At 41.7% G+C, this 26,941-nt stretch overlaps 1 protein-coding gene across 3 annotated transcripts in view; it reads right to left on the bottom strand.

The window, feature by feature from the left end:
- Window positions 1–6,355: 6,355 nt before the first annotated feature.
- The window catches only part of Sepsecs (Sep (O-phosphoserine) tRNA:Sec (selenocysteine) tRNA synthase), a 41,252-nt gene continuing 20,666 nt past the window's right edge, over window positions 6,356–26,941 (bottom strand). For all 3 annotated transcript variants that reach the window (XM_004656152.2, XM_045161577.1, XM_045161578.1), the window contains 3 exons: window positions 13,403–13,496; window positions 12,233–12,323; window positions 6,356–9,537 (listed from right to left, as the gene is read on the bottom strand). In XM_004656152.2, coding sequence (XP_004656209.2) covers window positions 9,231–9,537; window positions 12,233–12,323; window positions 13,403–13,496 — 492 coding nt within the window. In that variant the 3' untranslated portion in view covers window positions 6,356–9,230. The remainder of the gene's footprint in view (window positions 9,538–12,232; window positions 12,324–13,402; window positions 13,497–26,941) is intronic.

The following is a 26,941-nucleotide window of genomic DNA, read 5'->3' as shown; positions in this document are numbered from 1 at the left end:
TTCTGGGAGGTCTTACTATCCTCCTTCTACAAGTGAGACAAAAATTTATTTGGAGGCCTGGAAAGAGAGTTTAGCAGTTAAGGCACTTGCCTGCGAAGCCTAAGGATACATCATGTTTAACTCCCCAGCTCCCATATAAGCTAGCCGCACAAGGTGACACATATGCATGGTCACACACGTGCACAAGGTGGTGAACACGTCTGGAGTTCGATTGTAGTGGCTGGAGGCCCTAGCACACCAGTTCTCTCTCACACACACAAAAGAAAGGCTGAAGAGATGGCTTAGCAGTTAAGGGCGCTTGCCTGCAAAGCCCAAGGACCCATGTTTGACTCTCCAGGTCCCATGTAAGCCAGACATACAAAGGTGAGGCAGGCGCAACATCACACATGCCCACTAGGTGCATCCATTGCAGTGGATGAGGCCCAGGCAAGCCAATTCTCTAAAATTAAAAAGAAAAAAGTTAACTCGGACAAGGTCACCAAGTTACTATGTGGCAGAGTAGAGCTAACACTGGCTTCTCTCTTTGTGGTCAGTATTTGACCTTGAAGGAAAGTTTTTGTGAAGATTGTTCATTGGATGAAATGCTTCTCTTATGGTCTGTGGACCAATTTATCAAAGGTGTGTTACACACTGAATAAAATTACAAAAATAGAGCTGGAGAGCCAGGCATGGTGGCACATGCCTTTAATCTCAGCACTTGGGAGACAGAGGTAGGACTGCCATGAGTTCAAGGCCACCCTGAGAGTGCATAGTGAATTCCAGGTCAGCCTGGACTAGAGTGAGACTCTACTGCAAAAACAAACAAACAAACAAACAAACAAAAAACCAGAATAGAGCCAGGGAAATGGCTTATTGGTTAAGGCACTTGCCTAGAAAGTCTATGGACCCAGGTTTGATTCTTCAATACCCACAGAAGCCAGATGTACAAGGTGGCACATGCATCTGGAATTCCTTTGCAGTGGCGAGAGGTCCCAGCATGCCCATTCCATTCTTTATCTGCCTCTTTCTCTCAAATAAATAAATCCATTTAAAATCATAAAAATAACTTAAAAATTATGCCAGATGAAAACACTGTCATCATCTGTGGTGCTCTACAAATGGGATCCATTGGGCTGACAACTATCTAGTGTTATTCAAACAACACAAGGTGGTACAGTCTGGGGCACAGCGGGTTGCACTGGAGCAAAGGAGAAGTGGGGTGACAGGACTGCAAGCCAGCAGATGATGTGGTGAAGGTAAGAGAGGAAAAGGTTTACGGGGAAGTAACATCTGTCAAAGAAAAAGGAACCAAAGGGCTGGAGAGATGGCTTAGCAGTTAAGTGCTTGCCTCTGAAGCCTAAGGACCCCGGTTCGAGGCTCGGTTCCCCAGGTCCCACGTTAGCCAGATGCACAAGGGGGCGCACGCGTCTGGAGTTCGTTTGCAGAGGCTGAAAGCCCTGGCGTGCCCATTCTCTCTCTCTCCCTCTATCTGTCTTTCTCTCTGTGTCTGTCGCTCTCAAACAAATAAATTTTAAAAAATTTAAAAAAAAAAAAAGGGCTGGAGAGATGGCTTAGCGGTTAAGCACTTGCCTGTGAAGCCTAAGGACCCCGGTTCGAGGCTCGGTTCCCCAGGTCCCACGTTAGCCAGATGCACAAGGGGGCGCACGCGTTTGGAGTTCGTTTGCAGAGGCTGAAAGCCCTGGCGTGCCCATTCTCTCTCTCTCCCTCTATCTGTCTTTCTCTCTGTGTCTGTCGCTCTCAAACAAATAAATTTTAAAAAATTAAAAAAAAAAAAAAGGGCTGGAGAGATGGCTTAGCAGTTAAGCACTTGCCTGTGAAGCCTAAGGACCCCGGTTCGAGGCTCGGTTCCCCAGGTCCCACGTTAGCCAGATGCACAAGGGGGCGCACGCGTCTGGAGTTCGTTTGCAGAGGCTGGAAGCCCTGGCGCGCCCATTCTCTCTCTCTCCCTCTGTCTTTCTCTCTGTGTCTGTAGCTCTCAAATAAATAAATAAATAATTTAATGAAAAAAAAAAAAAAAGAAAAAGGAACCAGGCCAGAAGAGGGGTAGCCACCAAACTATGATGCGGCCCAAGCAAAGACTGCCTGCCAGAGGGCATGGTATTGGGTGACCCTTATAGCATGACCATGTCCAGACACTGGATGAAAAGCAAGACTTTGGCTTGTCGGGCTTGAGTTAACCTTGAAGGTGGTAACAGCAGGCGGCTATCAGCTGAGACTGCTCCTTGCAGCTGGGAAGCAGCCTCCCTGCAGGGAGAGCTGAGCAACACCTCTGTGCCTGCCCTCTCCAGGTCAAACCTTTGGAATCTAAGAGATGGAAAACTACTGGATGGTTTCAATCAGACGTGCTAGGATTCATAGCTAAGCGTAAATATTTAATAAGCTACTCAATCTTTCATACAGCAGATATCTGAGTGTGTCATGTGGTAGGTGTTATTTAAGTGCTTGGAGTAAATGAGTGAACGAAACAGTGGTTTTTATGGCCTGGCCAAAGAGGGGAAAACAAGATGGCATCATCACTATGAACATGGCGCAGCAGGCTGGGTCTCTGCTCCTCAGTGGGGGGCATGGGCCAGGGTGGCCATCACCAGGGCATGTACTACAACAGCAGCACTGAATTCCAGTCCACACTTGCACAGAACTCTGGGTGAATCTTAGGAACACTGGTACTGAGTCTTCATCCTTGACTTAAAAGGCTTACATGGAGGGAGACACATACAGCATTGTAAGTGGTAGTTAGGGTGAACCTCACTGAAAGGGGAATTTTAATAAAACCATGAGGGAAATGAGTTAGGCGAGCGTCTCGGTTGACATTCCTAGGCAGAGGGAACAACCAGAGGTAAGGTTCCCAAGTGTGCCTGAGGACCTCAGGAGCAGCGAGCTGCCAATTTGGCTGGAGTCAAGAGGCTGAGGATGAAGTGGAAGACGTGAGTGAAAATGCCGAGGGGTGGGGGCAGGATGGTTAGATGTTGTAGCGCCTCTGGGGACAGAGAAAGTTTAGTTCCAGGGAACTAAAGTGACAAGATATGCTTCAAAATGGTCACTCTGGGGCTTGGGAATAGCTCAGCAGTTAAAAGCACTTGCTTGCAAAGCCTGATAGCCCAGGTTTGATTGTTCAGTATCCACGTAAAGCCATATGCATAAAGTGGCACACGTGTCCAGAGGCAGGAGCCCCTAGCACACCCATACTCTCTCTCTCTCTCTCTCTCTCTCACACACACACACACACACACTCTCTCTCTATCTTTTTTTAAGGGTCACTCTAGCTGCTAAACTGAAAACAGGCTGTAAGGGGCAGGGAAGCCTTTTCAGGAAGCACAAAAAGTAGGTCCTGCATCAATACAAGCAAAACATATTAGCAGTTTCAGACCTAATTAGTTACTGAGAAGAGGAAATGGCTTGATTCTGGGCAAATTTTCAATCCACAACATGACTTCATTTATTGGCAAGGTCTCATTATGTAGCTGAGGCTTGGAATTCCCAATGTAGCCCAGGGTAGTTTTGAACTCACAATCGTTGTCTTGGCTTCTTTAGTGCTGGGGCTAACTTGCATGTGCTGCCACACATGGATTAGAGTATAACCTCCTGATTAAACAGAGAATGATCAGAGTGGAAAAATGGCTTAGCGGTTGAGGCATTTATTTGCCTGTGAAGCCCTAAGAACCAAGGTTCGGTTCCCCATTACCCACATAAGCCAGATGCACAACGTGGCACATGGGTCTGGAGTTCATTTGCAGTGGCTGGAGACCCTGGTGCACCCAATGTCTGTCTGTCTCTCTCTCTCTCGAGTAAATAAATAAAAAGATATGAAAAAAGAGTCAAAGATAACTTCCAGGTTCTTAGCCTAAACAGTAGAAATGAATGTGGGAAGTCTATGGGTGAACACATTTGGGGAAGGAACAACAAAGAATCTTTTTTAAAAGTTTTATTTATTTGAGAGAGAAAGAGCCAGATAAAGAGAGAGAATGGGCACGACAGAACCTCCAGCCATTTCAAATGAACTCTAGACACATGCACCACCTTGTGTATCTGGCTTTCATGGGTCCTGGGGAATTGAACCTGGGTCCTCTGGCTTTGTAGGCAAGTGCTTTAACCAGTAAGTCGTATCTCCAGCCCAAAGAATCATCGTTTGTCAAGCTGATTACACAACCAAGAGATAGTGACTAGGCAGCTACAAACAAACATGGAATTTGGGAACAAGGTCTTCTAAAGCTGTAGATGTAGGAGCCAAGACCAGTCACTCCGCTGTAAGACCGTGTAAAAACAGGGCTGCATACATCAGCAATGGTTCTTTCATATGGGAATACAGCTATGTGGAAGTCACTGTGATGTGAACTTCCGTCCACCTCTCCTGGGTTATGATCTGCGCCTTTCTGGTACATAAACTAGTTAATACACTTTAAATATATTTTTTTTAATTTCTCAAATGTAAATGCAAATGCAAAGCCAAAAGGAACTCATAAAAACCAAAATAGAAATACTCTGCAAATAGAAGATGGTGATCTAAAATAGTATAATTTTTAAAACTTTCCACTAGAGAATTCACTAATAACTCTATTGAGAATAACTTTAATTTAAATCTAGAACTTACTATGGTACAGCTTTATGTAGAATGCTGTGGCAGTTATTCCAGTTAACGCTGCTTCTGGCACTGAAACACTATTGTTATTAGTATTGATACATACTATTACCCCATTTAATTCTCAATGCCGTCAGACTATCTCCATCCCACATATGACGAAACTGAGATTTGGAGAGGTGAAGCTGTGAACACGCGTGGTTAAGTAGAGACCTGACTCTACATTAACAGAAACCACCTGCATTATTCAAAGGGCACAGATTACAAATGACAGCTGACGATGCTGGTGCAAATCTCCTTACTTTCAAATAAAAGACGGTGTTTCTTTTAGAAAAGATGAGACACCTTTAAGTGTCCAACTTACTTCTCAAGAGACCCTTTGAAAAGTGGTTGCCAGATTATCTCCTTTAAAAAGCGAAACAAAACTTAGTCGTGACCCTGGCTTGTACCCTCATTATAGGTCAGACTTTTCTTGCTGACTTGTGGGCAAGCTGATATGGTAACTGCATCAAGAAATGAACAAGTAATTCACTGTCAGTTATTTGTACATTCAGATCTCAGCTGTAGTAATGATTTGGTAGAAGAATATAATGTACTGTCAGTGATTTATTAAACATTTATTTCATGTAATAAATTATACAATTCATTTTATTCTTAAACAGTCCATACCAAAAATATTTCTGGAAGGTTTTTTTTTTCTTTTTGGTAAGACACACAGGTTAGCAAGCTGACATCAGCTTCATATCCCATGGCTAAAACCTCAGTTACAGTTAACAGTCTTTCTTTACCTTCCTCTGAAAGTTCATGTTGGCACTACTTGATAAAAACAATAGTGGGAACGCTTCCAGCTTCTGCCAAAGGCCTCAGCTGGAACCGCAGAACATCAGACAGGAAAATACAAAGATAGTCGTTGGCCATGACAGCTTCATCTTCCATCACACGATCACGATGGCCACACAAACATAAAAGTAAGGCACAAAAGGAAGGCAAAGAGTAAATCAGATTGGGAGACTGAGGCTGGAGGCAAGAACCAAGTGGTGTGGTGGACAAGGACAAAACTGTTTATAAGACCTCCCCCTCTTCTTCCTGCATTGGCAGAGCAAGACCAGCCATAAGAAGAACCAACACAGTGTGACAAAGAAAAACCTGTTTACAGGATCTCCTCCTCTTCTTAATAGCACATTCAATTGGTTTTTACCAAATTATTCACACACTATGAAACAGCTGAAATGGTCCAACTTCTGTGCATATAAACCTGGATTTTTTAAAACTATTTTATTTATTTATTTTAGTGAGAGAAAGAGGCAGAGAGAGAGGGAGAGGGAGAATGGGCACACCAGGGCTTCCAGCCACTGCAAATGGACTCCAGATGCATGTGCCACCTCGTGCACCTGGCTTATGTGGGTACTGGGGAATCAAACCAAGGTCTTTGGCTTTGTAGGTAGGTAAGTGCCTTAAATGCTAAGCCATCTTTCCAGCACCAAAACTGGATTTTTAAAACTAAAAAAATAAGGACAATCTTATCAATGTAAAATATAAAACCATTTGGGGGCTTGGCAGAAATCAGTACATATTAGATAGTGGGAGAAAGTAACCCCAACTTTACATGTACCTGTAGTATTCTGTTTCCTCCGAAGGGGATCTGAGTGAGGCACGTCAGCTGGCCGATGCCGTGCTTTCTAGTTGCTGAGTATCTATCTACCCCATGAGAGGAAAGAGACCCAACTGTCAACGTGAGGCCACTAATGCATGGTGAAGTAGCATCACTAGTTTCTTAAGTCACGTTAAGTTAAATTTTACTAAGATCTTTGGACACCATAGGCAAAGACACACTCTGTAGCCCAGGCCTCAGACATTCTTATTATGGTGTCTTTAAGGAAACAGAACTGTAGTAGAATTATGTGCTGGATCAAACTACTAGGAAAAAATAAATTTACCATTCAAGTGTCTAGCAGCTGAAGAGAACTATATTCAAGAATTCATATCCTATAACTGAATTCAACACACAAAAAGCTAAACAAAAAGTTTCTATTCAGCACTGTGTGTGTAACCCTGGGCTCACACTCATTCCCTGGTAGGGAGCAACCACCAGGGAGGGCCTCAGAGCCACACTGAGAGCTGAGGCACAACCCCTCTCCCCACAGTGTGAGTAAGGAACAATTATTGGTCATTATGCATACTTTGTAGGAAATCATCATGCACATGTTAACCCTTCTCTGTGGAAATGATAGACAGAATGAGGAAAATGATACTGGGTTGGAGCTTGCCTACACAGAAACTACAACATCCCTTCAAAAACACTGATTTCTACGACCGTGAGTCAAACTTTAAGCCAGCAAGTTTAAATTCCAGCAAAAGCTGAAATTTCAAAACTGCTATAACAGAGAGGGCTAATAATAAAAGCTGCAGCTGATTTTATGCATCAGAAACAAGAGTGTGTGACATATCTATCATTCGCATGTGGGTTCATATAATTTATCTTCAGTTAGAATTACTATCTATTCAGCAGCTGAAGCCCAGGAACTGCTGCTGACACTCTGCAGACGAGGAAGCATTTCCAGCCCCTTGACTCTGGCCTTTCTTAAGGGAAGTGATGGTCGCATGGTACAGGTCACTTGTTCGAGAAGACCATTTGGCCTGACGCACAGTAGCTGCACCACCAGCATTTACTGTTGCACCATCATCTCTAGCTTCTTGGGCTCCAAAGGACCATGGGCCTTCTCAGCTTCACTGGGGCTACAATTAAAGCCTACAGTCAGAAAACAGAAAATAGCACACACCTTTTCAAGCCAGAATTTACTCCTTTGGAATGGCACTGTAGTTATTTAAGAATTGTTTCAGTGTTTGATCCCCCACAATAGAGCACATTCTAAAATCACCAATATTTGAAAGAACTTTATCACAACCCAGTCTTAACTTCCACAGGCATCAACCAGTTTGTCAGATCTTTTAACTTACACATAGGCAGTATCGGCCTGAGCCCATGTTGAGAAACCCTCGAAGATCACACACAGCTCGCCAGCATAGCAGAAAACCTCCTCACACAGAGCTCCCACTGCCAGAACCAGTAGAAAACGTCACTCCACGAGGCTACACAGCACTAGCTACTACCGTTTTGCAGAGTGGATTCTAGGGGATATCAATGAGTATTTCACTTTTAAAATCAGGTTTGTTTTTGAATAAGGATTTATTCAAAGTGAGCCAGTCTTTACTCACTGTGTTTCTGATGCATAAAATCAGCTGCAGCTTTTATTATTAACCCTCTCTTTTATAGCAGTTTTGAAATTCCAGTTTTTGCTAGAGTTTAAACTTGGAGGCTTAAAGTTTGACCCATGGTCACAGAAATCAAAGGAATCCCTACAGAGGTTTTAATGTGTGGTGAACAAGATTACACAGGCATTTCCCAAAAATATTTGTTCATGGAACCCTGCCCACCATGAGCATGTTGAACCATGCTCCACGGAGCAGGTTTTGAGAAACACAGATATGGTGGTGCTGTAGTCAGAGGCTTCACTAACTCTTTAGTCTGCTTCTTAAAGCTAACAAAAGTCATCATTAGAACCACTGTCTGGAATTTCAGACTCAAAGGGAAAAAGTGAACCCATGGGCAGCAAGAGAACACACATCTTTGCCATGCTCCATCCTCTCCCCGTCCTCGGCAGGAAACGTTCAGACTACCCATGTGACCAGTCCTCATGGTGGCTGCACACACCAATCAGCTAACCCGTCAGTACACAGTGCCTGCTTAAATCCAAAGCAGTATATACAATGAAGTTCTTACTTGTCCAAATGGGAAAACGCACAAGTGCCATAGAAAACAGTGTGTAATGATATGGTTAGAACTACTGACCCTGGCTATCACATTAAGACTCTTCGAAGTACAGTCACAAGTTACTTAGTAGACACCGTCTGAGAAAGGTACTGTTAGCTGACATGTGCTTGAACAAGCCCAGATACTACATCACTGAGTAGTATAATCCTATGGGACCCCCATCATGTAATGCTGCTGAGACAAATTCCTCTTCACTGAGGTGCTCACCTCCTTCAGAACAGTGTTTCTCAAACCTCAGCACCACTGACATTCTGGACTGGATCTTTCCACAGAAACAAGAATGGTAGGATGACAAACAGCATCCCTGGCCTCTGTCCATCAAATGTCAACAGCATTCTCCCAGTTGTGCAAATCAAATCAAATCTAACCAACTACATTGAAGAGCGAGTCTCAAGTTTACAGCTTGGCTATGCTCCCTTAGGGAGTGTCCCTGTACAGACACAGAAACTCCTGAGCAAACATTCAGTGTTGACGAGCATTAGAAAGTGATCTTCTCAAATTCTGTGTGACTGGAAACAAGACATCTACCTGAAAATGCTGAAGAATGGTTAGGAAGAAGCACTCTATATCACAGAGAGAAGAAGACAGCATTTCACAGTATGGTATTAGAATTACCTGAATTGTGAAGTTGAACTGACAGATAGTGTACATGATAACCTGTTAAGGCTCATCAAGGTTGAGGCAGCCTGAGTCCAAAACAGCAATCATCAAAGCTGTGTCAGATCACAGAGTATTCCTCACCTGGATACTCTCTATGAAACAATTCAAAAATCTCTGGTCTTTACAGTGCTTTGTCATAGAGCTTCATAAACCCTTCACATGTCATAAAGAAGTGTGCTGGCCTGTGCCAGGAAATACACTATCTAGTTCTAAAGCTGTTTCTTCAACAGCCACATCTTCAGTTTTGCCATAATTGTCACCTCCAGACACATCACTCTCTTTATGTTGTCCTTTTCTCACTGTCTTTAGACACTTGTCAAGTCTCTTTATGAACAAGTCCACATCCTGTGTCTTCATTCCGATGGCTGCAGCGGCATTGAGGTAGGCACAGGGGTAGCTGTCTGTGTGCGACATGAAGCCTCGGAAAGTGTGGCCACTCACAGTTTGCACAGAACCAAGAGGCACAACCCTGAAAGAGCAAAGATTGACCAAGTTGCTGTGTCTGGTGACAGAATGATACCCAGAAACAAAAGGTATTCATGGAGGAGGGGTGGCTCACAAAGACTGATGGCTGGGATTCAATTTTCCAGTACCCATGTAAAGCTAGATGCACAAAGTGGCACATGCATCTGGAGTTTATTTACAGTGACAGGAGGCCCTGGAATGCAATACTCACTTTGTCTGTCTCTCTCAAATAAATAAATATTTTTTTTAAAAAATGTACATTTTTCACCAAGCCATTAGCCACTGACTAAGAAGTTACAAATAGGCATAACTGGGGCTGGAGAGATGGCTTAGCAGTTAAGCGCTTGCCTGTGAAGCCAGGACCCCGGTTTGAGGCTCGGTTCCCCAGGTCCCACGTTAGCCAGATGCACAAGGGAGCGCACGCATCCGGAGTTCGTTTGCAAAGGCTGGGAAGCCCTGGTGCGCCCATTCTCTCTCTCTCCCTCTATCTGTCTTTTTCTCTATGTCTGTTGCTCTCAAATAAATAAATTAAAAAAAAAAAAAAACAAATAGGCATAACTTACAACCTCTGCAAACAGACCTTGTCAAACCTAAGATGAAATGATGACACACAGTGCTACTTTACATCAGAAAGTCCTGCAACAAGGTCAAGAAATCCTAACACCCTTCACATCTTCTTTAAAGAAGTACAAAGCAAAGGTTTTGTTTTTGCACCAAATCTACAATCTGACTTCATACATACAAGTCAAATTGTTTTGTTAACTGCCATGTGAAAACTCAACTACTCAACAAACTAAACTTCCAATCACATGACCAGAACCATAAGCAAAGGGTGCTCAGTGAGACCTGGAAGTTCTGTGACTGCTCCTAATGGGTAGTGGGCAGTGGGCAGCAGAATCCAGCGACAGCACGTGCACTGTGTGAGCCGCACTGCGGAGGGGTTCTTAGATGCAAGCGAATGTCTCATCCTCAACTTTTTAAAGTCAGCTAAGATCAATGAAGATCAAGAAGACAAACCGAGCCCACTCTAAAAGCAAGGTTAAAAAAAAAACCAAAAAACATTTGAAAGTGTCAAAACATTACTGCATACAGATAGAATTTACCAAGGTAAAAGCAAATTAACCTATTTTTTTTTCCTTTAAAAGGTTCAGCCATATGTGCTGGCTCTCATCTCTCATCCCAGCATGTAGGTGGCAAAGGCAGGAAGACTCCAAGTTCAAGCCCTGTCAAGGTTATATGGCAAGATACTTCTAAAAACAAAACAGAAGAAAACAATACAAAACCAAAAATTGTCCTTGGATGTAAATTTTCTATCCTCTGCTAATCAGAGTGAAAAACTTTAAGTGAAGTCGTGTGAAGAAAAGAATTTAGAGCAAGACACTTCAAGTTCTTTTCCTCTAATCTTATCAAATATATACTGTATAATGCAATCCATCGTAATGCCAAGTGGAAGTGTAGGACAAAGTACAAGCTTCTAAGGCAAGAAGGGCATGACGCTTACATATGTGGGACACAGTCTTTGTAGCCACATGTCTACCTAAGTTTGGTCCTGAAGTTGACATAATATGACATCACTGAAGATCTGGCACAGCAACAAGGAGACGAATCTCCACAGACGCTGGCCCTTACTGCTTAGGTTTGTCACCAAAACTACTCAAAAGGACTGCAAGGCCAAGGCCTGCCCGGGCTACACAGTGAGTTCAAGGCCAACATTGGCAACTTCATGGGACCCTGTCTCAAAAAAAAAAAAAAAAAAAAAAGTTAAAACAATGGTAGGAGATATAGCTCAGTGTTAGCCTGCTTGCCTAGCCCTAGGATCAATCCCCAGTACTGCAAACAAGCGAGCAAGAAAACAAGCACCTATCCAGGGAGGTATTGAAATCTACTAAACACACAACACTGTTATCTTTACATGACTATTTAAACCTTAGACAGTCTACGGAGGGACAGATACCAGCCTTCTGCACTCTTTGCCTCATTCTTTGACTCTACTGTGACTTCTCAGGTATAGCTGAGTATATACATGGAGGATGGAGGGCTACTGTTGAAGAAAGGTATTTTATTAGAGCTAACCTTCTTAATCTTTTTTTTTTTAACTTTTTATTTGCAAACAAAGAGCAAGAATGGGCACATCAGGGCCTCTAGCCACTGCAAACAAACTCCAAGCAACATGCACCACTTTGTGCATCTGGCTTCATGTGGGTACTGGGGAATCAAACCTGAGCCATCAAGTCTTACAAGCAAATGCCTTTAACTGCTGAGCCATCTGTCCACTCCAAGTACAGTTAATTTTTTTTGTTTTCTGAGGTAGGGTCTCACTCTAGCTCAGGCTGACCTGAAATTCACTATGGAGTCTCAGGGTAGCCTCAAACTCACAGCAATCCTCCTACCTCTGCCTCCCAAGTGCTAGGATTAAAGGCATGAATCACCACACCCAGGTTTACAGTTAATTTTGAAAGCCAAATAAAAGCTGGGTATGATGGTTCATGCCTATAATCCCAACATTTGCAAGCTGAGGTAGAAGGGATACTGTGAGTTCAAGGGTAGCCTGGGCTATAGTGTGAGTTCCAAGTCAGCCTAGGCTTGCATGAGACCCTGACACAAAAACCACCAACACCAACCAAAAAAATAAAAACTAATAATTAAAAAAAATGAGAGAGAGAAATGAAAGCCAAATGAACTCTTTTAAGCATACTTACCGGGCTCCAGAAACTTGTCTGGTAAAAAGCATTGAGCCGAGGAGGGTGACGGCTTTGCCGTGGTGCTCATCCAGTGTTGTAAGTGTCACAGCTAAACAACACAAAACCCAACTCAATAAGCTTTGGTTTACCAGCACAAAAGCCACTCACAAGCAAACAATGATGAAGAAATTATTTGTATTCAGTGTTAAGTGTCACAATATCACTTTAACATGCTGAATAAATCACAGCATGGACTGACATCTCAAACACGTAAATTACCATGCTAAGAACCAGGAAACTTTGGCAGCTAAACACATGAACAATGGCATGATCAGTACAGCTGCTTATCCAAATTCAACCATGTTTTGAGAACATTTAAACTGAGAATGTCTGATGCTCTTTAGTGCATATGTCAGACTAAGAGCAGAGTCTACCTGAGGAATTGGAAATGGTCATTCTAACTAGAGCGTGTATATACCACTACTCCATCAATCATTCACAGAAGACTGACTTACAACTATAATCTCAACCATCTTTCATAATTTTGCATGTGACCATCATGATTTCTAGTTCAGACAAGGAACAGGAGGTTAGAAGCTATGGTAGAACTGATGTTCTAACTACTCAATAACACTTTCTATATCAACAATGGATTAGAGTGGTTGTTAGCACTCAAAGGTTCCCATAGAAGCCTAGCCTGAAAGGCTTCAGTGGCAAAATACTCAGTTTCTTTGGTAATATGAGATATATAAACACATTATACTTAATATATTCACAAACTAAAATGCAATTATGAATCTTTTGAGTAAGTAAGTATGTAAAAGTCAATATTTATTTTATTAACCCTGAACTACATGAAAAAAATACACAGTCCTCACCCAAACAAATCATGACATAGACTTCCCTAATATAAAAGGTATGTTGGCATTTTGTTATCTAGAGGAAGTTTTAATTGCTTTATAGGTTCTTACATAGAAAGAACACTGTTCTGATTTCTCAGTAGGCAGGTTTTATCTTATAGAAACATGAAAGCTTTTCTAAAGGCTAGGTAAACTTTCAATGTAGAAATGAATACTGAGATGATTTGAGAAATATTATAATCAAAAAGTTCACTCCTTTTCTATAATGCCAACTTCCTCCTAAGGATGGAGGAGTTGTGATTTTCATGTATTTAGGAAAAAAACATACCTAATGATATGGGATTGTGAGGTGTCTGTAACAGTCGCTCACTGTAGGCTTCTGACAACTTCTTTAGTTGGTTGGATAAATATGAAAACATTTCCTACAATAGTAAAGCATCCCATTAAAAACAAATAAAATACATATCTATAGTGACTTCTCCAATTTATAGTACAAGATCTCATTGGTATGAAAAGTATGCTATGAATTATCTCATTCCTGTGCTCTCCTTTGCAAAAGACAGAACTGAAGCTGCCACAGACATCCAGAACCACAGAACCCAGGCAAGGCAGTGAACCATGACATCTCCTGCCTGGGGCTGGAATGTATTTATCATGATTCATTTTCTCATCCCCTCTAGGGCTATCATTCCAGAATGTTTTGTGTCAGGAGAGGCTACCAAGGTTTTGCTACGCTGCCCAGGCTAGCCTTGAACTCTGTGTATCTCTATATGCATGACTGTGTTCATGTGTGTGCGGTATACATTTGTCTGCCACTATGGATGCATATGTGTACATGTCTGCAGAGACCAGAAGACAAACCTCAGGTGTCATTGCTCAGGCACCATCCATCTTTTTTTGACAGGGTCTCTCACTGGTCTTAAATTCACTGAGTAGGCTAGACTGGTTGGTCAGCAAGCTGTGGGACTACCAGCCTCCTCTCTCCCCGGCTCAGGGATTACAAATAGGCTACCACACCCAGCTTTTTTACATGGATTCTAGAGACTGAGCTCAGGTCCTCATGGTTGCAAGGCAAGCACTTTACTGAGCTATCGCTGCAGCCCCTTGAACTTTAAATCCTCCAGCTACAGCTTCCCAAGTAGCTGGAATTGTACGTGTGCACTGAGACAAATGGCCAGTCACCACTCTAGTCCAAGCCACAATCAATCTCTCCTTTAGACACAGCAATGGTGCAGCAAATGGCTTCTCCTCCAACTCCTCTGCCCCTCTACAGTCTGTTCTGCAGACAAGCAGAGCAACCTTTCCAGACCAGTAATTAGACCATGGCCTTTCCTCGATGACCTCCTCTTGTAACTATTAAAACAAAAACAAAACAAAAAAAAAAAAAAAAAAAAAAACACTCAACTCTAAGTTTCCACATGGTATGACCTAGCCAACATGGGCCCCTGTCCATCAGCTACATCAGCCACCTTCCTACTATTCCAGCGCCTGAACCTTTGGGCTTGCCTTCCCAGCTTGCTCGGATCATTCTGAGGAAGCCCTACTGTCACACTTTAGAGACCTGCTTCTGTGACTTCCCTATAAAAATAGTTCTCTGGCTGGGCCTATCCCTAATTCCCAATCTCCTTTCAATCCATTGCCTATTTTGGTTTCTTCCTCATGCAATAGTGCTCATTATTACCTGCTAGCATGGAAAAATTCCTGAAAGGCAGGAGTTCCGTCTTGCTCATCACTATTTTCCCAACACCAAGAAAAATGTGACAGACTTTACTATGCAAGTCAATAGAAAATAGTAATATAAAGCTTTATTTCTCTTTTTAAAAACTTTACTGGGCTGGAGGAATGGCTTAGCAGTCAAGGAGCTTGCCTGCAAAGCCAAAGGACCTAGCTTCGATTCCCTCAGGACCCACCTAATCCCGATGCAGAAGGTGGCACATGCACCTAGAGTTCACTTGCAGTGGCTAGAGGCCCTTCTGCACCCACATTCTCTCTACCACTTTCTCTCTCTCTCTCAAATAAATAAATAAAGTATTTTAAAAAAAATTATGGATGGTTTACCAGATAAGGCACTTGCCTGTGAAGCCTAAGGACCCAGGTTTGATTCTCTTAGTACCTACATAAGCCAGATGGGACAAAGTGGCACATGTGTCTGGAGTTTGTTTGCAGTGGCAAGAGGCCCTGGCACGCCCATTCTCTCTATCTCTGCCTCTTCTCTCTCTCAAATAAATAAACAAACATACTGAAAACTTTACTGACAACTTCCATAAATATATACAATGTATCCTGATCATAATCCCGTCCCACAACCTTCCCCCCCATTCTCACTACTGTGCATTTCAGTGTGTGTGTGTGTGTGTGTGTGTGTGTGTGTGTTTTGCAGAGATCTAATTTGGGGACTCATACATGGTAGGCAAGTTCTGTCTCTGAACTACATCTGCACCCCAAAATGCATTCCCTTTAAAGCACACGAAGTTAAAAAAAAAAACAATAACTACTCAATTCAAGCACTATGCCAGCTAAAACTAAAACTAGTCCTACTGTGAAAACCCAAAGAGAAAGTGTAATTAATACTTTCATTAGTATAAAGTGTCAAGCATATAGAAGTAGCAGTATGACAAAGTTACAAATAAATACTAAGCTGACAAGTATTTAAACTAAAACCCTACTTTCTTTTCCTTATAAGGCTTTAAAATGGTGCTAAAACTTGCCAAAATCCACTGGCAACTAAATGAGCACACTTGCATCGACCTCCATCCAAAACACACCAAAGGCTGACAGTGTCCAAGTGGAGACAGAGAAAGTGACACTTGTCCAAATTCAAAGGTCACAAAGCCTGCTTTTGCTTTTCCCTTATGGTAAGGGTTAGGGTTCCAGAGTGGCTTTTTCATGTCTAAAGCACACAGATGACTGTCTTGTGACAGATAAATACTGAAAGAAGGCCTGGAGAGATTACTCAGTGGCTAGAGATACTTGCTTACAAAGCCTGATGGCCTGGGTTCAATTCCCCAATCCCCACTTAAAGCAAAATGCACAAAGTGGCACATGTGTCTGGAGTTTGTTTGCAGTGACAAGAGTGCCCTGAGCATTCATACTCACTCTCATTCTCTCCCCACTAAATAAGTAAATTTATCTTAAAAGACTAAAGAAAAGGAAAAATCTCTTCTTTATTTTTGTCCACAGTGTGTATTTTCTAGTCTCACCTAAAATGTTTCAAAACAATGATAATTTTTAAATTTTAGGATTTACTTTTCTTTCTTTCTCTCTCTCTCTCTCTCTCTCGTTCTGATATACGGTCTCATGAAGTCTGGACTGGCTTTGGACTTCAAACCTCTTATCTCAATCACCTAAGTGCTGGCATTACAGGAATGTACCAACATAGCTGGTTTTACTTGGTGCTCAATATCAAACTCAGCTTCCTGCATGCTAAGAAAGCACTCTACCAACTGAGCTATATCCAAGTGCCAATTTATTTGATAACAATGTTGGAAGTATTAATTTTCATATCACTAAATTTCTTTTGATATCAATCTAGAAAGTTAAGGTCTACAATTGTTATGCTAATCCCTACTACTGTTAGACATGATAAGACTTGTTTTCATAGTCAAAAGAAAATGTAGAACAATATTTAAGGAGACAACCACTGTCATTTTCAAAGATGGGGAGACTTGCTGTAGGTATTTTTTCTTGGACATTTAAAGATTTCCTGTCCTTTCCTCAAACCAATATTATAATTCTTCTCCAGAAGCTGGGCCATAGAAGAATCAAATGGAATTTAAAATGCTGATAATTTGTAGCAACTAAAATAATTTATAAACGTTTAGTTCTAAATCATCATTAGTAATGGTAGTATAATTTGTGGGTTTCATTTATATCTTTTTTTGCGAAGTGTGTGTGTGTGCGTGTGTGTGTGTGTGTGTGTGTGTGTGTATTATATGTGTGAATGTGTGGAGATTGGAGGACAACCCTGACTGTAGGTCCTAGCCTTCCATTTCATTTGACACAGGATCTCTTTGTTGTTTGCTGCTGCAAATGCCAGGTTAGCAGGCCCACAATCTTCCAAGATTCTGTCTCTGACACTCATCTCGTGGTAGGAGGGCTGGGATTATAGACATCTACTACAGTGTCCATACTGAGGATCTGAATTTAGGTATTTATGCTTGCACAGCAAGTGTTTCACAAAACTGAGACATCTCTCCAACCTCATTTGTATTTTTTCAACTACTATAAAGAGCCTAGGTCCCAGCCAGGCGTGTGGCTCAAGCCTTTAATCCTAGCACTTGGGAGGCCATCCTGATACGACATAGTGAATTACAGGTCAGCCTGAAATACAGTGAGACCCTACATCAAATAAACACACACACACACACACACACACACACACACACACACACACAAGCCTAGGTCCCAAATTTAAATGTTCTGTGCTGTTTTTTAAGCAGCCCACATTTTTAATTTAAATATTAGGTGCTGTTTTTTCCTTATCTATGTTACCTACTAAAGTTTTCATTTGTATCTGTAAACCCAACTCTCCCTTTCTCAATATTTGCCAACCTATCATTGGTAGAAATAAATCTGATAGCCAAGAAATGCCTTTTATAGGCCTCTCTGTTCCTCATACAACAAAACTACTCCACCTTCCATTTATTGGTAAGCATATGTTAATGAAGCACAGTTTCCCCAGCTTGTCTATTTCAATGATGGCGGAGCACAATTTAAAATAATGTCCCATCTAGAACGGCTGTCACATTCGTTGAATAGCAATAACCTGAAGAGTACTTAATTTGTACTTAATTGAGTTAGCTATTCTGAAAAAAGAGGCAATGTTTCCTTAGCAACACCTCTAGAGGGTGCTTTTAAACTTAATCATGCTGTTAGAAAATTGAATTTGCCCAATGTTCAATTTCTAATACTTTAATAAATTGTTTTTAACCAGTTCTATCAATCACTGGGTAATGCCACCAGAATTCAAGGGTTTGGTTTTATTTTTTGTATGTACTATATAGCTCAAGCTGGCCTGGAACTTGTGATCCTCCTACCTCAGTCTCCTGATTACTGAGTATGTACCATCCCGCCCCCAAGACAAAATTCAGTTTTAACTGCAGCTAATGCTTGGATATAAATCTGTTAAGACAATTAAATCTCACATATAACTAGTATTAGAGTAAGTCTATTTTTCAAAAAGCATTTTAAAACTTTATTTTATTTTTATTTATTTGAAAGGGGAGGAGGGACATAGAGACAGGGAGAGAATTAGAGTGCCAGGACCTCTAGCCATCGTGAACAAACTCCAGCACATGCACCACCTTGTGCACCTGGCTTTACATGGGTCCAGGGAATTAAACCTGGGTCCTTTGGCTTTGCGGGCAAGCACCTTAACCACTAAGCCAATCCTCCAGCCCTCAAAAAACATTTTAAATGAAGTTCACATTTAACAGCAAATATTTACATGAAGGTTATGATAGGTAAATCAATGTCTCAAAATGCAACATACTGAATTCAACAATATTCCATGTATTAAGGTCCTAAATGTTCTCCCATTAATATGACCATACTTTAAAATACCTTTCATGAGACTGTATGACTATCTCACACTAATACTTAGCTAAGCAGTTTTTTACCTGATATATTAAAGGTACTATAGAACCTGCACTATTTTTTGCTACAGTTAAATCTATAACTGACATTTATTATAAAATACTTCTGTAAAGGAAGAAATTTATAAGCAACCCAAGCAAATGCACACAGAAAAATCTTACTTAAAAGAAATGAAATAATATTGATTTTCTATGCCCTTTGTACTATATTTAACTTAATATTAAGATTTTGACTGCAGATAAACTGAATTGTATACCTAAATACTAATGTCAGCTATATTTCTAGAATAAAAATACAAAACTTACACCTTAGTTCAAAATGTTAATGAAAAAGAAATTGAGTTACATTGAATATTATCTTTCATGTGGCCTTTTGCAAGTTGATCTGTAGTCATGATCTCCAGCAACTAGACTACTTCTCCCTAGAATCTAGGTGTGCATAACTCACTAAATTTCAAAGAAAAGGTCTTGTATAATGTTTTCTGAAGCATACAGCTTCATGTTACAGAACAGGATGAAAACAGTACTCCAAATTTTATTATACTATGTCTCATGAGGTGAGTTAATAAATCAAACGGAAACACAGAGACATCCACACTTGAGAAAAAGCAGTACTAAATGCAATATACTGTAGTTCACCCTGTGGCCAACACCAAGTGGAGGGGGGCAGAAATACTGCATTCAGCTGTGAAGACCCAGAATCCAGCCCTGAAATCTGACACTTTCAGGAGACTCAAGAAGTCCACTTTTGTTTTTGAATTATAAATTTATTTCTTTGACAGAGAGAAAGTATAGGTATGCCAGGACCTCTGCAAATGAATTCCAGATGCATGCATCACTTTGTGCATCTGGTTTTACATGGGAACTAGGCAATCAAACCCAGATTGGCAGGCTTTGCAAGCAGCATCTTTAATGGCTAAGCCCTTTCCCGCCCTAAGAGCTCCACTTTTTTTTGTTTGTTTGTTTTTGTTTTTCGAGGTAGGGTCTCGCTCTAGACCAGGCTGACCTGGAATTCACTATGTAATCTCAGGCTGGCCTCGAACTCACGGCAATCCTCCTACCTCTGCCTCCTGAGTGCTGGGATTAAAGGCGTGCATCATCACACCCAACAAGAGCTCCACTTTTAAACCAGACATGGTAGTACAGCCTGGAATCTCAATATTCACTTGGAAGGTGAAAGCATGATGATCAGAAGTTCAAGGTCAGCCTTGGCTATATGCACCTAGCTCAACAAACATGAACAATCCTTCCACTCTTAAGAGATTAACATTGACTCCAGTTTCCCAACTTGGCTCTATTATAGGGCACTGAAGTTATGAGTAGTGTTCTTCAGAAATCAGTTTGTCCTCCCTCCAAGCTGTAAGAACACAAACTCCAGCCGCTGGAGCAGCCATTCCACCATCTTTCCTCTCCTGCACTTGTCCAATTCAGCAGGTATTTGCCACAATAAAAAATTCTCTGCAGCTCTTGTACAAGGAGAGCTATGCAGAATAATGGGCTTCTCTGGAAGCAAGACAGAAGTGCGAACAACTTATAAGAATGATCTTTCTTTGTGCATAAAGAAACTCAAAGAAGTAGTCTCTTGTCTTTTAACCTCTTTTCTTAAAGGACTCCTCGTCAAACTCCTGTCATTCCTCCCCTCTAGGAAGCAGATACACTGATCAGGAAGGGGCTAAGGGCAAAGAGGCTCAATTCACACAGAAAGTTCTACTGGCTCTGATCCCTTCACCCTTCAGAAAGGGATGCTTGAGAAGGAATGGCTTCAAGCTGAGTTCTTGTCTGTCTCTACTGTGACCAAGATAAAGGCTACTCTGAAGAGATTTAGCTAGAGAAATAACCTCTAAAAATATCATTGTGGTGAATCAGGGCACAGAATAAAAAAAAAAAAAAAAACTGGAGTTTTCCTTTAACACTCCTTTTTTTAGTACACCTAACACCAGTAATACAAAAGGAGCACTTGGTGATGGGACATAAATAGCTCCGGCTGGAGTAGAATAGCTTTGCCTCAGCTTCTCCACAGCTGAACCAATAAACCATCACGACTACATTTCCACAGCCCAAAAGCAAGTCTATTTCAACAACCAGGGCTTTATTTCTGCAAGAAATCCAATAAAAAACAATATTTATGCTACATACATACAATTATGGTTTATAAAGGACATCCACATTTTTTACCAGAAGACCAAGAGTGAAAATGTTGAAGAAGGTTTTATTTACTCACAATGAGAGTTCTAACATGTTAATACTGTGAAAATTACTCCAATCAACACTCTGTTGTAAGTAAATTCTATACAGAGAAGTAAATAAAGGCAGTTAGTACATTAGAGCACTCTAAAGCTTTACAAACCTCTGCTGGACAGAGTGGGGGGTGGTCATTGGATCAATCATCGTTATGGCTCAAATGCCTAGCACCGAGTGCTGCATCACTCCCTGGACACACAGTATGAGTACTGCAAGTGAAGAAGACAGTGGGCAGACAGCGCACACAAGGCTGGAGCAGCCCCATATCTAGCCATAAAAATTCCTGGGACAGTTTTTGGGCAAGGACGTAACTTCCCAGGCCACAATTGTATTTGGAAAATGGAGACAATTCCTACCGCATGAACTTGCTAAGTATTACATAAATCAATGGATAGAATAAACCTAGCAGAGATCCTGGCATATAGTAGACATTCACAGAAATGTTAGCTCCCCACCTAACTACTTTTACCTCAGCCTAAAAAATGTTCTCAGAATTAAAAAGAAACAAACAAGGGCTGGAGGGATGCCTTAGCAGTTAAGGCGGTTAAAGTGTTTGCCTGCAAAGCCAAAGGACCCAGGTTCAATGCCCCAGGACCCACATTAGCCAGATGCACAAAGGGGTGCACATGTCTGGAGTTCACTTGTAGTGGCTGGAGGCCCTGGCACGGCCATTCTCTCATTCTTTCTCTGTGAAATAAATAGATAAGAATAAAAATATATTTTTTAAAAAAAGAAACAAACAACCAAAACCTACTGGATATGGAGGAGCACCTCAGTGATAGAGCATGAGCTTTTAGAAGTCACAAGGACCTGTCTGAGCCCAGTCCCCAGCACTCATATACCACAAGCTAACATTAATTAAGGAGACTCCTGTAGGTATGTGGTGGTTTGAATAGAATAGATGACCCCCAATATATTCAGTTATTTGTTTGTAGTTTGCATCTTTAGCCACTTGGCTGGAGGCAATGTCACTGGGTGGATCTTTAGTTGTGGTGGTGGGTTTCAGATTTCAATCTAAAGATATGCAAAGTGTGCCTAGCAGGAGTTCCTGAAGTGTGCTGTGCTGTAGCTTTTGACCTTTAGGCTTGTACTTCCCTCTATGTGCTTGGACCTGTGAAGGCAGGCCAGCTTCTTCTGCCATTATGGAACTTCCCCTGGATCTGTAAGCTTCAATAAATATCCCCTCCTCCATAACTGTGTCTGGTCTGAAAGTTCATCTCAGTGAACCTGAAGCTATCTGATATAGGCATGTATGCTGATCTTGTTTTGCCCCTATTTATTCAACTCCAATACACAGATCCAGAGGAATAGAACAAAGCTCTGGATGGTATGAAGAGCATTACCTCTTGCTATCTGAGATGGAGCCATGAAATTCAAGAATACCACAAGAACACACAAATTCTCACATGAAGTGTTTATCCTCAATGACAATAAGGGATAACGCCCAATAAAAAACAGAGCCATGCTGTCTGCTGGACCTATTCACTAACAGAACTATATACTCCTGCACGTCATTCTCAAGTCATTCGTGCTAAGCAAGATGTACACATCTATGGCATGCATTTGGAATCATCTCCAAAAGACAGAAACAAACACACACACACACACACACACACACACAGAGAGAGAGAGAGAGAGAGAGAGAGAGAGAGAGAAAGAGAGAGAGAGAAATTCTCAAAGACCCAAAGAAGACAGAATATCCCTAACATCCCAACTCCTGACCTAAGGAGAACAGCAGGAAGTACCATGCCAGAGATCAATACCTGTTACATTCAACAAGCAGACGTCATTTTAACTCACTACTTTCCACACCTCTTCAACTATATACATGCAGGGAATGTTGCCACAAAGAACATCAAGTTTACAATGGAGTATTTCCCCTCTTCATTTCTCTTATATCTACAAGTAACCAGTGCACCCTAAAACAATAGCTCTCAACTTGGATGCACCTCAAATTCTGTGTTATACAATGCAGTGATGGGCCCCACTCTGGATCTGCTGAAAATGCATCTACTTAAGAAGCTAAATGGACAGAAACTGGAAACATACAGTCTCTGAGAACTGGGATGGAGTTCTGCAGCTCTGCTGGACACACAGCTCGTCCAGGAACAGAGCACACAGCTGCCCTACAGCAGCCTCACTGCTTTTGGGAGGTTTTCCTTCCAGGGAACCGTTAGGTGCAGAGCTTCAATAGATGGACACTCACATATATTTTGCTTTTCCTTTCAGAGTTTTTTTTTTCCCCCAAGGTAGGGGCTCACTCTAGCACAGGCTGACCTGGAATTTACTATATAGTATCAGGGCGGCCACAAACTCATGGCGATCCTCCTACCTCTGCCTCCCAAGTGCTGGAATTAAAGGCTTGTACCACCATGCCCTCCTGGCTTCCTTTCATGGTTTTTTATCAGACTTGTAATTGTTTAATATTAAAACTGTCCCAAGCCAGGCATGGTGGTACATGTCTTTAATTCCAGCACTTGGGAGGCAGAAGTAGGAGGATAGCCGTGAGTTCTAGGCCAGCCTGGGACTACAGAATGAGTTCTAGGTTAGCCTGGGCTAGAGTGAGACCCTATCTTGAAAAAAAAAAAAAAAAGAAAGAAAGAAAGAACAACAACAACAAAAATAATTGTCCCCAAACTGTAATTTCTGAGAGGGCAAAATAGTCAGTCTTGTTTGTGATTATAACCTTAGGTCCTAAATCTAAATGTGTGTTTGACCCAGGTGTGGTGGCACACGCCTTTAATCCCAGCACTCAGGAGGCAGAGGTAGGAGGATCACCATGAGTTCGAGGCTACCCTGAGAATACAGAGTGAATTCCAGGTTAGCCTGAGCTAGAGTGAGACCCTACTTCAAAAATAAATAAATAAATAAATAAATAAATAAATAAATAAATAAAGCCATGAGTGTTTGACAGGGACAGTACTGCTACAGAAAGGTGGGGTCAGACTAAAAGGATCATAACAGTAGGCTGAAGAGTGTGGACTCTGTCTTGCAGACAAAGAAGAAAGTTGGTTGCACTGCTGTAGTACTGACCTGCCACTGCTCTCCAGTAACTGAGACTCAAGAGTCGCTAAATCACTGTACCCACACAGGCGAGGTGTTGTGAGGGCTGAGGAGAGGAAGAGGTAGCAGCAGAAGTGGAAAGACAAGAATGTTGGGAATATTACGGCAGATGTAATGATAAAAGGACTTAAAGATCTAAGAGTTATCAAAGTATCCACCTTTTGTAAAGGGGATTCACTGGTTTGTCTTACAGCCCACTCTACAAGGAGGCATGGCTTGATCCCAAGTCTCAAGACTTAGTTATTTTCCTCGTTATGTTCTCTAGTCTCAAGAAGCCCATTCTTGTGCAGCCAAAAGTTAACAGCATCTGACAGTCACAAGAGCATATCCTTTATCTTTAAAGGACCCACTGGATTTCTGCAAAAGACTCTGCTGCCACAAGGTTGCCTGTGATTCAGAGCAGCCAGACCACATGCCCTCCCTGGTGACTGAGGAAGGGACACTATGATGCATACACTTACAAGGACCACCTGAAGTCAGTGTGTGGCAGGTCTTCCCGAGAACTGTGAAAGGAAAAGCAGAGCCTGTAAGAGAACATCTGTCTTTAAAAGTGCAGCTCTGGGGCACCTAACCAAGCTCTCTACCCCCTGCCAAAAGAAGGGGCAGTTCTCCAAGGACAGTGATTCTGCACAAGCAAGTAACATGCATCTCTTCTCTGGAACAAGGCCTTGTTAGCCAGAGTAACTACATTGATTCCATTTTGTTTCCTGTAAATACTAGCAGACCTAAGCATTCACAGTTACAGTCTGTATAACTAACTATGTGGCTCCTAAGCTAGGCTACTTACCCATGTAAGAAAAAGGAGTCAGTCTAGAGGATAAGACATAGAGAAAGAGGCCCAAGTGCCTAGATCTAAATCCCCGTTCCACAAGTTATTTCCTACATGCTACACCTCTGTTCCTACATTTCCTGTGAAAATGAGGGTGACAATAAAACTTAACTCACAGGGGTATTGTGAGGACTGAATGAATACATGAAAATGTACACAGTAAAATGATTACCACTAGGAAGTGCTCAGTACTGCTGAGGCTCTGTGGTACATACATGTGCATGTACACACAGGTACAGATTCAGACAGCACTGGTCCTGAACTGAAAGTCTACAATGAGAAGATTTTACATGATGCTTGTCAAGCGAATGATCAAATCTTAATCTTACCCTACTTGGACTATAACAACTGTTAAGTACTTCCTTCTCAACAGGCTTCCTCACTTGGCTCCAGGGTTCCACACGTGGTTTTCCTCCTACCTGACAGCTCCTCCTTGGTCTCCCTGTCACTTCTTTTCTCTTCAAAGACCTCTCCACAAGCTTCATCCTTGATGCTTTTGCTATTTATACATTCATTCTCCTTCAGTCTCAGCTGGTGTCTGGCCAACTGGCTCCCAACTGTTATCTTCAGCCCAGCTCTGTAGCTTAACATCCACTCACCTTGACATCTCCATCCTGAGAGGTCAACAGATATCCAAATTCAGTTTGTTCAGAACTGAACTCTTGCTTTTCCCCTCAAAGCCACAGGCCTGCCCCTCATAATTAATGACTCCGCTACTCTTCTAATTTCTCAGCATTATGCCTGCCTTCTCTTTTTCTCTTCACATCGAATCTATCAGAAACTCTTGTTGGTTCAGTCTTCCAAACAGAGCTAGACCCTAACAACTTATCACCTCCAATGTCAACATTGAAACCATGAAGCTCTAAACCAAAAATCACTTTTTGACCATCATACAAGCCTCTTGAGAGGTATCCCAGCTAGTACCCCTGCCCTCAAAAAGCAACCAGAATGTGTTTTCAAACCACATCATGTCATTTGATTCAAAACCCTTCAGTGGCTCCCCATTTTACGCAGAGTATAAGGCAAGCCTTATTATAATAGCCAAAAAAGACCTATATGATCAGCCTCATTGTTGTAGACAGCTCCTTGTTGCTGAGACAAATATCCAACCAGACCCAGCTTATGGGAGGAAGGGGTTTGTTTCAGGCTTACAGAGCCCAGAGGAACACCACCAACAGCAGAAGAAGCTGGCTCCATTTCAAAGATCCAAGCAGAGACATCACCAACAACCAGCACCACAAAACAGCCACAGCTCAAGCTGGTCTCCACACACCTTTGGGCTGAAACTCAGATCTGACCCCAAACACACCTTAGGGCTGTACTCCAGGACCTGCCCCCAGCGATACTTCCTCCAGCCTGGCCAAGTTACAAGCTCAATTTGCATAAAACACCTTAGTCTATGGGGCCATACATTCAAACTGCCACAGAAGGTGTCAATAAAAAGTTTAAATTTGTCAGGTTTAGTGAAATATAATTTGTACATAGTACAATTTCATATGTCCACTTCCATAAATCTTGACCAATACATAAAACCATGAAATCACTTTCACTATTCAAAATATGGCATTTTGCCACCCCAGAAAGCTCTTTTCTTGCCCCTACTTCTAGTAACCACTATATATTTTTTTTCCTGACTCTTTTACATTTTCCAAGGCAGCATGTAAGTAAAGCCATACAATATGCAGTCTAGTGCATCACATGTATCATAATGCACTTGTGAGTCATCACTCCTGTTTACTGCTGAGTATGGCTGCACCAGCGTATCTGCTCATCAGATGATGGATATATGGGTTGTTTCCAGGTTTGGGCAATTAGGAACAGAATCACTATACCTACTTAAGTATAGACTTTTTATACAGACTTAAACTTTCATTCTCCTAAGGAAGGACTGGAAATAGGGTGACTGGCTTATACAGTAAGCACATGTTTAACTTTTAAAGAGACTGTCATAGTGTATTCCAATTGCTATTCCATTTAACATTCATTTAACTTGACTGAGATCTTTGTTAGAATTTAGAATCATCAAGTTTTGTTGTTTGGTTTTGGTCATGTATGGTTTTTTTTAAAAAATATTTTATTCATCTATTTGATATCTGAGAAAGAAAGAGAGAGAATGGGCATGCCAGGGCCTCCAGCCACT

This window comes from Jaculus jaculus, chromosome 11 (genome assembly GCF_020740685.1).
Source record: "Jaculus jaculus isolate mJacJac1 chromosome 11, mJacJac1.mat.Y.cur, whole genome shotgun sequence".
NCBI classification, from domain to species: Eukaryota; Metazoa; Chordata; class Mammalia; order Rodentia; family Dipodidae; genus Jaculus; species Jaculus jaculus.
This window is presented reverse-complemented; position numbering and strand designations above follow the sequence as displayed.